We start from the raw sequence: 12,559 nt of genomic DNA, 5'->3' as shown, positions 1-12,559 counted from the left end.
CTAGCTGAAGATTTTGTTTAATTTTGTTCCACTTCTGGCACTCCTGAAGGTTTGGTAGATACTCCTTCACCCACCTTTTCCAAAATAAATCTGCCAGATATTGAGTTTGCTTCCACCTTCGACGTGAGTAGCAATCATCCTTACTGAAAAGACCAGGTGGCAGCAATGGTTTCTTCTTGAGCGACAATAAATGATTTGGCGTTAGAGCTTCGAGGTCGTTTGGGTCATCGGATGATGCAGTTATTGGTCGGTCATTGATTATAGCTTCCACTTCACAGAGAAGAGTTTGTAGGCACTCATCATCAATTGTTTGTTCACGAAGCACTGACTTTAAGATCCTCTTCACCAACTTTACTTGTCTCTCCCATATACCACCAAAGTGCGGGCCAGCGGGTGGATTAAAAATCCATTGTATCCCTCTGTAAGAGTATTTTGTATCTTGGTTTGATTCATTTCTTGTAAAGAAGCTCTTAGCTCTCTATCAGCTCCTACTAAGTTGGTACCATTATCGGATCTGATGAGAGCTACCTGTCCTCTTCTACACATGAAGCGTCGAATTGCATTTATGCATGAATCTGTGTCCAGCGTGTGGGAAACTTCAATGTGCAGAGCACGTGTTGTTAAGCATGTAAACAACACTCCATATCTTTTGATGATGCTGCGACCTTTCTTGACCTCTATGGGACCAAAATAGTCTATCCCTACGTTTGTAAAAGGGGGTTTGTCAGGTAGCAGCCGATCCACTGGCAAGTCTGCCATTTTCTGTTCTTGAGCTTTAGCATTATTTTTTCTGCAAATGACACAACGGAACAAAAGCTTTTTCACTGCAGCATTAGCTGAGGGTATCCAATACCGTTGGCGCAGACGAGAGAGCATGAAGTTTCTGCCAGAGTGTCCAGTTTTCTCTTGTATGTCCTGCAGCAACAAGTTTGTGGCATGAAGATCCTTTGGCATTATTATAGGGTGTTTTGAACTTTCTGGCATTGCAGATCTATTCAATCGTCCTCTAACTCTGAGCATGCCATCTTTAAGGTGTGGATCCAGTCTGTAGATAGGACCTTTTTTTTCAGCACCTGTTTTCCTCTTTCCAAAGCTGAAATCTCTTCTTGGAAGCTGCAACGCTGACAATACTTAACAATCTGCATTTCTGCTCTGTTCAACTCTTCCACAGTAAGATGCCCTTGGTTTGGTGAAGCTTTAGCGCCAACAGCTGTTTCTCTTATTTTCTTGTTTTTCGAAATCAAATGGTCTTTCGCTCTGAGTATCCAGGCTATGGCTCGTTTTAGACGCCACCAGCTTGAATAGTGATTTATTAATTTTCCAACTGCACACAAGCTCTCTGTGATTGTTGAAAGCACCACTATTGCTTTTCTCACCTCTTCGTCATCTTTAGAGAGCCTCAGGCTTTCATGTTTGTCAGTTTCCGTTTTGCTTGCATCCTTTAAGAAGGATGGCCCCTTTGTCCAGATCTGATTGGTCAAAAACTGTTCCACTGTCAGTCCACGTGAGGCATGATCCGCTGGATTTTTAGAAGTTTCCACGTGACTCCACTGTTCCACACTTGTAGCCTCCTTGATCACTGTAATTCTGTTAGCAACAAAAGTCTTCAACCGCAGTGCTTCATTTGCAATGTATTTTAGCACAGCTGTGCTATCCGTCCAAAAAGCTGAGGCCTGAAGATCAATCTGTAGCTCTCTTTTTATCACCTTGTCAATGTTTACAGCCATTACTGCTGCAGTAAGCTCCATTCGAGGAATGGTTGTTTGTTTCAGTGGGGCTACTCTTGCTTTTCCCATCATAAAGGCCCGGGGAACATGACCTTTATCATTTGTCAACTTAAGATATGATACTGTTCCATAACCGGTTTCGCTGGCATCTGAGAAGTGATTGAGCTGGGCTGCAACAATCGGACCAAACTCATTTGGTTTGATGCACCTAGTTATCTGGAAGCTGGCTACTTGAGGCAGTTGGGTCACCCAGACCGACCATTCATGCAAAAGATGTTGAGGAATTTCCTCATCCCAGGAAATCTTTTCCTTGCACAGTCTTTGGAGGATCATTTTTGCAGGGAGTACAACTGGAGCAATAAAACCAAGCGGGTCATATATTGAACTCACAATAGAAAGAACTCCTCTTCTTGTCATTGGTTTTTCCTTCATGGCAACTTTGAACTTGAATGAGTCAGAGTTTTCACACCACAGCACACCTAGTGCTCTTTCTATAGGAAGAGCATCTTTTGAAAGATCCAGACCTTTCACTTCTTTAGCCCTTTCATTCTCAGGCACCGACTGCAAGAGTGTGCGGCTGTTGCTAGTCCACTTTGAGAGTTTGAAACCGCCTGCAGCACACAAAGTTGTGAGGTTTTTCCTTAGAGCTATAGCGTCCTCCTCATTGCTGACCGCCTTTAAGCAATCATCCACATAAAAGTTTTTCAACACTGTTTCAAAAACATCAGGCAATGCCTTAGCTTTATTATCTTCTGCGGTTTTGCGCAAAGCATAATTTGCACAGCTGGCGGATGAGGTTGCCCCAAACAGATGGACAACCATTTTATATTCAGCCATTTCTTGAGTGAGATCCCCTTCTGGCCACCAAAGAAAACGTAGAAGGTCTGTGTCCTCTTCTGGAACTCTCACTTGATGGTACATGGCTTCAATGTCAGCCATCATTGCTATTTTTTCCTGCCTGAAGCGAGTCAGCACTCCTATAAGTGTGTTAGTTAGATCTGGGCCCTGAAGCAGCTTTTGGTTGAGAGACACTCCCTGATAACTGGCGGCACAGTCAAATACCACCCGCAGTTTTTTCTTTTGCGGATGGTAAACTCCATGATGTGGACTATACCACACTTTGCCATCCTGCCGACTCAGTTGTGTTTCTGGAACTTTGACAGCATATCCATTTTTTAACATGTCTGTGATACAGTCAGAATACTCCTTATGAAAATCAGGATTCCTGTTGAGTCTTTTCTTCAGTGTGAGTGCACGCTGCACTGCTGCAATTTGATTGTTTGGCATCCTGATCTCCGACTCCTTTGTTGGCAACTTAATATAGTAGTGTCCTTCCTTATGTTCCACAGAATTTGACACAGCATACGTGAACCTTTTGTCCTCAATTGACATTTCCACTTTTTCATCAAAGGCACGTTCTGGAAAATCCACATTGTATTGCTGCATGAGCATCCTTTCTATAGTATCGACTGATATCCGATTCACACTAATAGCTTGATGCTCTCCATCCTCTTGTCCTCTGATTGGTCCATTGACAGTCCATCCAAGAATTGTTTTGACAGCATATGGGCCATTGTTTTTACTGTTAATCACTCTCCATGGCTCAAAAACTTCAGGAACATCATTACCAATTAGCAGCCCAACATCAGCATCAATGTGTGGCAGCTTCACTTCTTTAAGATATGTCCATTTATCAATATCCTTCTGGAGGGGGATATTTTTCTTTCCAACTGGAATGTTGTTTTGAGTAAAAACCTTTGAAATGGTGACAAATTTATTCTCAATGATTCCACTGATTTCCAAGTTTCTTACAAGACGGCCCTTTACTTGTTTGGTTGAGTTCATAGTGCTTAAGACAATCTGTGTTCCTTTACCATTTAGGTTAAGTTGCTTTGCCAATGCATTAGTACAAAATGTCCTGAGCTCCCAGGATCCATAAACGCATACGTTTTCACAATTTTTGTCCCTTCTTTTGACTTGACATACACCAGCAGAATAGACAGAATGCAGCTGTCTCCGGCCCCAGTAGACGGAGTTGCTACATGATTTAGACTCACAAGTGCACTTGAAATCCAGTCACATCCAGTGTTTTCTGTTTGACAACTTGTGTTTGTTTGCTTTGAAACATTTTCATTTTTATAAATGTGCAACAAGCTTGGGTGTTTCAGCGAGCACACTTGACATGTTAATCTCTTTTTACAGTCTTTGCTGAGGTGTCCTTTTAATAAACAAGCAAAACATATGCCGTTCTTCCGCAAAATGTCCAATTTTTCTTTGTGTGGTCTCTCTGTGATTTGGTAACACTCGGCCATAGTGTGGTTCTTTCTGCAAAACAGACATGGCCTGGTGAGGGCACTGTTGCTACACAAGTTGGGGGCTTTACCTTTAACATTTTCAATTTCTTCACTTAAAGATACATTAGTAGCAAAGCTACTTCCTCTTGGTTTATCTTTCTTTGTAATTTTTACCGTAACAGGCATTTTTCTGTCTTTCCATTCACCTGCAACTCCCTGCAGGTCTCCAAAGAGGGGGTCATTCACCATTTTTGCCTCTTTGTCCACAAAGTTTACAAGATCCACAAATCTTATTCGAGTTTGTTTTCTTTCTTTGATGTCAAAAGCCAAAGCTCGCCATTTTTCTCTCATTTTATATGGCAGTTTTGAGATCACAACCCTCATGTTGGCTGGATTGTCCAACTCATCCATATAATCCACATCCTCCAAAGCATTGCGACAGTTTAAAAGAAAAAGTGAAAACCCATGAAGGGTTTTAGCATCCTCTGATTTTATTTGTGGCCATCTAAATAGCTTATCCATTAAAGCTGTCGCAATTTTAAGAGGGTTTCCATCGTGGTCTTCCAGCAGGCGCACTGCTTCTTTACAGCTACGGCCAGCAGGCATATGTTGGCAACCTTTTACCACATCATGAGGCTCACCTCTTGTGAATTGCTCCAAAAAGAACAGTTTGTCTACATTGTTGTCAGTTTTCGAGTCCACAACATGTTCAAAGGCCTTCATAAAGGATCTAAAATCAAGTGAGTCACAACAAAACACAGGAATATCACGTTGTGGCAAGCGAGCTGATCGTTGATGATTGACAAGCGTTTCTGTGATGTCTGTTTGTCGTTTCATGACATCATAGAGTTCATAATTATGATCTGTAGGTTGTTTGGGAACAGTATTATGCGTTGTGATGGACTCATGTAGCCTTTGTGACTTTTGTCTCGCTCCTAATGATGGGACTGAACGCTGACTGTGGTCCATATTAACAGGAATTGACATTTTCTGCTCATTAGCACCCCTTTGATTGTGTGTCATGGCTTCTACAGCATAATATTCATTCATTCCATCACCAATTTCAGGAATGTCATGTCCTTCATATACTTTAATTTTTGCATTTGACACTGCTAATGCTGTTTGAATTTCTAGCTCCTCCTTCTCAGCCACGAGATGTGCCTCCTTTAATGCCAAAGCCTGTTTTTGTTTCAAGGCAGCTGCTTTTGCTTCCAAGGCTGCTCTCCTTGTTCCTTTTTCAACTTTGTAAATCGTACCCGAGTCATTTATTCATTCATTGTAATATAATCAGCTGTTGCGGAAGCCGCAATCACAGGCTGTCATTCATGTGGCAAGATTCCAGGACAAACAGCTGAACTGCTCACGCTGTTTTTTGATTTTATGTAGTGGCAATTTCTTCTTGTGTGTCATATAAAAATTGTCACTTGTGTCATAGGAGCCAACCTGTTCGTTCCTGATGCGTGTCCACTTTAATATACTCACAGATCCGTTGTTTCACTTGATTTCTTATTTTATTCGTAATTCCACTTGTATCCAGAACAGATCCAAAATGAATATATCAAAACTCAAAACAAAAGGTCACGATCAAAAAACATTTGCTGCTTGGCTCATAAACCTCCACCACAGTCCACAAACAAAACGATCTACCTTTTTTCTCTCCACCTGTGCATCGCAGCCAAATTAATTAACTCGGCTCCACCTTAACTCGGCTCCACCCATAACACAAAATACCTGCCAAAATATGCCCAAATAAATCCATTATTCACCATAAAAGTTTCCATGTCAAATCAAGTACTTCTCATAAATTAATACTTATTTCTTACAACACAAAAAATATACTCTATTAACACAAACTTAAACCATACTTCTGAAACTAAAGTTATCATGATTAAAATGGCCTCCACACTATCAATGCTACATGTAGTTGAACAGAATCACACTCTGAACTAAAGAGTGGAGAAGAACATACTGGAAAACAGGAAACATAATGCAGCAGGTTCATTAGAGCACGGAGATGGTAGAGGTGGCGTGCAGACAGTCTATGGTCATGCAGCGATCACAGGGAATAAACGTCACCACCCCCTCCCACTCGCTCCAGGTGAATTCTCCTGATTATATCCTGCTGCGTTCTCACATCAGCTCACTCTGACTTTCTGCAGAATAAATACAAGGAGGCTGGAGGAGAAACTCCAGGTGAAGAGAGAAACATTCAGCTGTTTGTGTTCACACGTGACGCTCACCACCAACACTTCAGGAGGTTTTCAGGAATTTTTTTAATATAATCACTTTTAAAATTTTCCTCAGTTGATCAACTAGATGACGAATACTTCAGGAGTTTTCTCAAGGTGTGAAAGCAGCTGTAAGTGTTCTACTCTCAATGGGAGGAGTTATAGAGTTTGATGACCTCCTGTGGCGTTCTGTGGTGCATCATGGGAGGATGAGTCTTTCACTGAATGTGTTCCTGTCTGACCTGCATACTGTGTAATGGGTGGGTGGGGGATATTCTCCTCTCTGACCCACCAGAGTCCGGCTCCACCCAAACGTCACTGGCCCTGTAGATCAGTTTGTTGCTACTGTGAATTGTTCCTGATCTGCCTTAAAGTTCTTTTATGATGCCATTTAAACACACACACCTGTAATGTGTCATTTCACTTCTCTGGTTCTTTATAGTGATTGTTACGAACACATTCACTCACCATGAGCTGCTGCTGAACTCTGCACGATGTGTGAAAACCTCGTCTGGATCATCTGAGACTCTCTGGACACAAACCGCACAGCTCTACTGAACACGGATGTAATCTAGAACCTCTGATCCAAAACTCGATCAAGAAACAATCTGCAGATTCATCAATAATGAAAACAAGGCGTCGTTTTTTACATTTTCTTTAATGAAGACCTTCTCAGTTCAGTTTCATCTGAAAGAATGAGCCGACTGAAAGTGACAGAAAATCAACCTGACAGAAACGAGGAATTCTCTGATGAACACATTCAGTAAATGAGACGACCAATCCGACCAAACTTTTAATCCTCCGGTTTGAGCCGTCCAGCAACCTCCAAAAACAACACAACATCAGAGTGATCTGGGGTTCAACTTCACAGACGTGGAACAGAAATCAATTAATTTGTAGAAACTTCAATAAACCTGCAGAAACGTTTTTACACATCCTGATTACTCAGCAGCTTCAGTGTTTCAGTTTTAAAAGTCACATGTTATAACATCCTCTTCTCCATGTTTCTCTAACTCTAATGTGTCTCTGGTCTGTCTACAAACCCCCCAATGAGAAAAGTCCATCCTCTCCGTCTTTTGCCTGCTCCACTTTTCAGAAAATGTGTGCTCAAACAGGCCGTTTGGAGATTTTCCCTTCATGACATGAAGTAACCCCTCCCCCAGGTGGGTGACACTCCCACAGCTAGGTGTTTGTTCTGCCCTCTGAAGACATAGAGCTAGAAAGCCAGAGGCACCCGAGTCCTTCTAGAGAGGGGGCGTGGTCAGACACAGCTCATTTACATATTTAAAGGTACAGACACAGAAACAGCCTGTTCTGAGCAGGGCTGAAATAGAGGGGTTTATAAACATGATCAAATACAGGATCAGAGTGGATTAATAACAAGAAACTTCACACACATGTTTTGAGGAGCTCCGAGACTTATTTACACTGAAGAGGTAGTAAAATCAGTAAAGAAGACCAGGATGAATCTGACCAATGTTTGGTTCTTTTGTTCTGGTCTGAAATGATAAAGAATTTTTTTTTAAATAAAGAATCTTTCACGCTGACGCAGTTTGAAGTGGAACTTTTCTGCACTTTAAGTTTCACAGGCACCATGAAAGGGTTGAGAGGGGGGCAGACCCCGGTAATGTCCGCGTCCTGCTGTGATGTGGTATTGCTGATCTCAGATGATTGGCTCTCAGCGTCATGTGGCTGCGGTGCGACCCCATCGCTGTGTGCATCAGTGAGGTTCTGCTGAGCGTCGGATTCGTCCCTCTCTGGAGCAGCAGGAGACTCGGTCGGAGTACTGAGTTGGCCCTGCAGGTCTTTGAGCACGTCTCCTGCCGTCATGGAGTCAGCGGAGGAGGAGAGGCTCTGATACACCTGCAGACACCAAGAAGAAGAGCAGCGAGTTACTACCTCGTTTTCACCTGAAGTGATATGCTGGCAAGCAGGAAGTGATGTTTGACAGTATGTCTACATCATGATCCATTAACATGATGCTCAGATTCTGCACATCTGTGGAGACTCGTCTGGTTTGGACTAAATGTTTTCACTCAGCATGTCTTTTTTTTAAATAATTACTCATCAGGTCGAGTCAACACGTTTAGAACTTCTGTGTTTCCTAAAGACGTCAGCAGCTTTAACAACTCTGTCTCTAAGATTTACCTGTTTCAGGTGTTTCTGCAGCTCTTTGCAGTCAAGCTGTGGAAGCTCCTCGGGCAGAGACATCAGCAGATCCAGCATGATAGCGCCCTCTGGAGGACACAAAAACATATCATGTGATTATTTAAAAGAGGAGAATGAAAAAATTAAAACAAACACGTTCTGCCTCTGATCACTTCCTGGACACATTGCGTCTTCCTCAGAGTCAGGTCAGGGTTTGTCTCCGAGGAGGACGCAGTGTGTCCAAACGGTCGTCCTTTGCACCAATTAAATTTGCCTTAAGTGAATCATGTGCTCCAGGACATCCTTTGGATCCTCCCCGAGAGTCCGCTGAGTTATAGTTTGAATTAAAATGTTGGATTCTGGGAGACTGGGGTGAGACTTAGGGCACACTCAGGTCCTCAAACGTCCTTTAATCAGGGTAGAGCAGCAGCAGCAGCAGGCCCTGGATAAAAGATGTTAAAGGACAATAAGGGTGGGGTCTGTGACTCACCCATGGGGGTCAGGTGACACTCCTTGTCGGGCTTCAGGATCACACTCAGGTATCTGTAGATCTGCTCAAAGTCCACCACACATTTCACTCCAATAATCCTGGGACTGTCCTCCTTCAACATGCAGCTTCGACCTAATCCGGCAGGGAGGGCAGCTGCTGGGCTTGAGGGAGGGGGGGGAGTGGGCTTGGTAGCCAGTGCTGAAATGAGGGAGCTGATAGAGGGTGAGGCAGCAGGAGGAGGAGGACTGGAGATCTGTTGCTCTGAGGGTTTCTGAGTAATCGTTCCCCCTGCTGCAGAGTCAGAACTGGGTGTGACAGGTGCGGTAACCGGGGTAACCGGGGTGACGGGGGGGTCGCAGGCTGGGGGGATGCAGTAGTGGCTGTCTGACAGGAGGGGGCAGCAGAGGCTCCAGTTTTTGTAGATGGCTCTCCCTGGAGTAGAGGGACTAGAAGCACTTTTGAGGGAGCTGGGAGTCTCCTTGCGGGGCCCATGGTGGGGGCTGGGGTCTTCAGGACCAGGAGGGGGGCTAGGAGGGGGGGGGGGGGGGGGGTTGTGGCAGGGGGACACACACCTGGGGGGGATATTACACTGTTATGACTTTATCATAGAGCAGATGAAATCGAAAAACAACGAGACATAAAAATGTTTAAACATCCACAAAGAAGAGACAAAAATGTAGACAACGAGAAAACGTAAATATTAAACTTGTTTAAACCAGTCAAGATGTTTTGCATGATTTGCAGCTCAATAATTAACATCAGGTCTGATTGGCTGCCCTGTCAGTGTGGACCAGGCGTCTCCTAACATGAACTCTTCACACCTCGATGGATGGCGAGCTCCGTACCTGCTAAAGGTGTTGGTCTGAAGATGAGTCTGGGGGGAACGGTGCGTCCCACGGGTCTGCTCTGATTGGAGGTCTGTCTCTGTATGTTAGGGGGGTCACAGTTCCTTAGAGTCAGCGGCTCAGTGGACGAGACGACCAACATCTGACAAACAGAGAGAGAGAGGGTCACACACCTGATACCTCTTCTCAGATACACCTGGAGTAAGGATGTCAAACCACATCAAAACCGGCATCAACAACATTTTAGTACTTCACCAAATCGATGACGTCGATGTAAGATGAAACAGGAAACAGGAAACGTTAATGAATTAAAACAGACATGTAAATGATGTGTGTGCTAAAGACTGGAAGGGAAGAATCATAAAGCACACACAGGTTTACTATTGACAGTTATTGTCAGAAAATTTAAGACTGTCAAACAAATATAATCGTGAAATTTCAATAATTTATCGTGATTAATCACCAATGCCTCTGTGCCTCCCTCACAAAGATCTTAATATCTAATGATATAACACATCAGAAGTTTTGTTTTTTCATCATCAACACCTGTTGTAATGTACAGCATTCAGCTGAAAGTCACCAGATAACATCCGGTGTCGATAGTTTCATTTTTACCGATATTGAAGTTTAAATTCCGCTTTAGTAAAACATGAGCTCATTAAGTGACTGTTTCTTGAGTTAAATACATTAAACAGGACAACAAACGTACCTCCTGTCCAGGTCTCCGGCCCCCATGATGGTTCTGGACTGCCTCTTCAGCCCGCTCAGGAGCTTCATGTGCTCCGGTCTCTGCCACTTCACGGGCACAGGGGGGGTGCTCAGCTCCGGTTTGGAGCATTTCCGAGGAGGGGGCTTCATTCTGGGACTAAACGGACGAAACCAACCCGGAAGAACCGGACTAAGAGATTAATGTCACGCGCTCTTTCGGTAACGTTAGTCGGTAACTCTCTCCGTTTTAAATATTTTTAATTTAACGTTTTACTTGGTTTAAAACCTGAGATTTCACAGCAGAGACAAAACTGCCAAAACACAACCCACCGCTGGATCAACAACTATACTACTTCTGGGGCAATGCCTTCACAATAAAAGCTACTTCGTTTTGAAAACATCATCATCCTCTGCACCTGAACACATCATCATACTCTGCACCTGAACACATCATCATCCTCTGCACCTGAACACATCATCATACTCTGCACCTGAACACATCATCATCCTCTGCACCTGAACACAAAAAGATAAATAAAACTAATCAAACCAGAGATCAGGGAGTGCAGAAGCTCCCATGTTCTGTTAAGTTATGAACTGGTTTACTGGTTTGAGGCCGGTGGCTTTAAAAGAGGCGACGTAACGTTTGTTTCTGGTTAAATAAAGAGATCTTACTCTGGTTTTTATGACTGCAGAATCAATCTTTGGTCTCTATTTAACAAGCTTTTGTGTAACTCTGTTGGACTCAAGCAGGCTTTTCTCTGATCCTCTTTCACCTTCCAGGAAGTCTTCTCTGGAGATGAGGCTCTCGTTGTCCTTGCTGAAGCCTGGCGCTCCATACAACAGGAAGTAGGATCCCTCATCCTGGTTGACCCCAAGCAGCACCTGAGTGTCTTTAAAGTTTCCTGAGCTCAGCATGGCCTCTGGCGTGTCGGGGAGAACCTCGCCATCGACCATAGGGACGAATGAGAACCTGAAGAGGGCTGACCACGGCAGGAATTGATCAGAGAAGGAGGACAGGGAATCAATGAGATTAAAAACCAGAATGACCTTTTCATGTGAGTCGAGTGGATCCTCAGCGTACTGTGCAATCGGGTCTTTACTCTGCGTTACCTGCCACTCCTGGTCGATGAGCTCCTGGGGGGTTTTTCACCTCAGACAGTCCACCAGCTCTGTGTCGTTGCCGCCGTTACAGCCGACCAGTTTGCCCAGCAGCGTGGCTCGTCTGCGGGCCTCTGCGGGGCTGACCGAGGCCCAGGGGCGGTTGGGGACCCCGCTCTGAAGGATGGCCCGGGTGAAGGTGGGCCGGCTGTCTGGAGACAGGAGTCGGTACCCGACTGAAGCTCCACCCGCGCTCTCTCCATAGATGGTCACCTGATAAAGATCACACACAGAGGTTTAAAATGATCTGAGAAATAAAAGAAGGACTAGATCAGTCACAAACGGACCTGTTTGGGGTTTCCTCCAAAGGAAACCAAAAGTGGATGTTGTCTTGGACCCACTGCAGCGCCATCCTCTGGTCAAGCAGACCTACGTTTCCAGTAGCCTCTGAGGAGCCGTGCAGGGCGAGGAAGCCGAACGCACCGATCCGATAGTTCATGGAGACCACGATGACCGTCTCACTGTGAGCCAGGTAGCGACTGTCATACACGTCCAGAGAAGAAGAGCCGCTGTAGAATCCTGTCAGATAGATCAGAAATGTTATTTTTTATCTCACACAAAAAAAATCAGGCAGGTGATTCAAACTCAGAGAGATTTTTTAGAGAGATTTTCAGACTGTGGAGCAGGTGTGCTGCTGAACATCCTGTGTGTGTGGAACAAAAAGCTCAGTGTGTTGACCTCGCTGATGTCTGACCATCTTTCTAAGACTTTTTCTAAATATCAGGAACATACTGCCCCACTGACTTTAGACCAGGCGCCCTCAAGATAGGACCTGTCTCACTGAACACACCTCAGTCTAAGACATACCCCCCTGCTGGGCGCTAACGGGGGTGCAAGTTAAAAGACCGTGTCAGGAGGGAAATACACCTCGGCTGAGACGCTTCGTGCCATGTATACGTTAGGGTACAAACAGGAAGTCATTTTCAAACACGATTAATGCTGCCACCCAAAACAAATG

General features: G+C 44.3%; 1 protein-coding gene across 1 annotated transcript; it reads right to left on the bottom strand.

The window, feature by feature from the left end:
• Positions 1-6,888: 6,888 nt before the first annotated feature.
• On the bottom strand, positions 6,889-12,298 carry LOC110004166 (uncharacterized). Its single transcript, XM_065950984.1, has 9 exons — positions 12,280-12,298; positions 11,975-12,120; positions 11,594-11,814; positions 11,217-11,413; positions 10,932-10,956; positions 10,442-10,597; positions 8,888-9,459; positions 8,398-8,486; positions 6,889-8,112 (listed from the first exon to the last, which is right to left on the bottom strand). The coding sequence occupies exons 1-9, from the start codon at positions 12,296-12,298 to the stop codon at positions 7,669-7,671; spliced, it is 1,869 nt and encodes a 622-aa protein (XP_065807056.1). The 3' UTR covers positions 6,889-7,668.
• Between the last annotated feature and the right edge of the window lie 261 nt (positions 12,299-12,559).

This window comes from Labrus bergylta, chromosome 22 (assembly GCF_963930695.1).
Source record: "Labrus bergylta chromosome 22, fLabBer1.1, whole genome shotgun sequence".
In the NCBI taxonomy this organism is placed as follows: Eukaryota; Metazoa; Chordata; class Actinopteri; order Labriformes; family Labridae; genus Labrus; species Labrus bergylta.
This window is presented reverse-complemented; position numbering and strand designations above follow the sequence as displayed.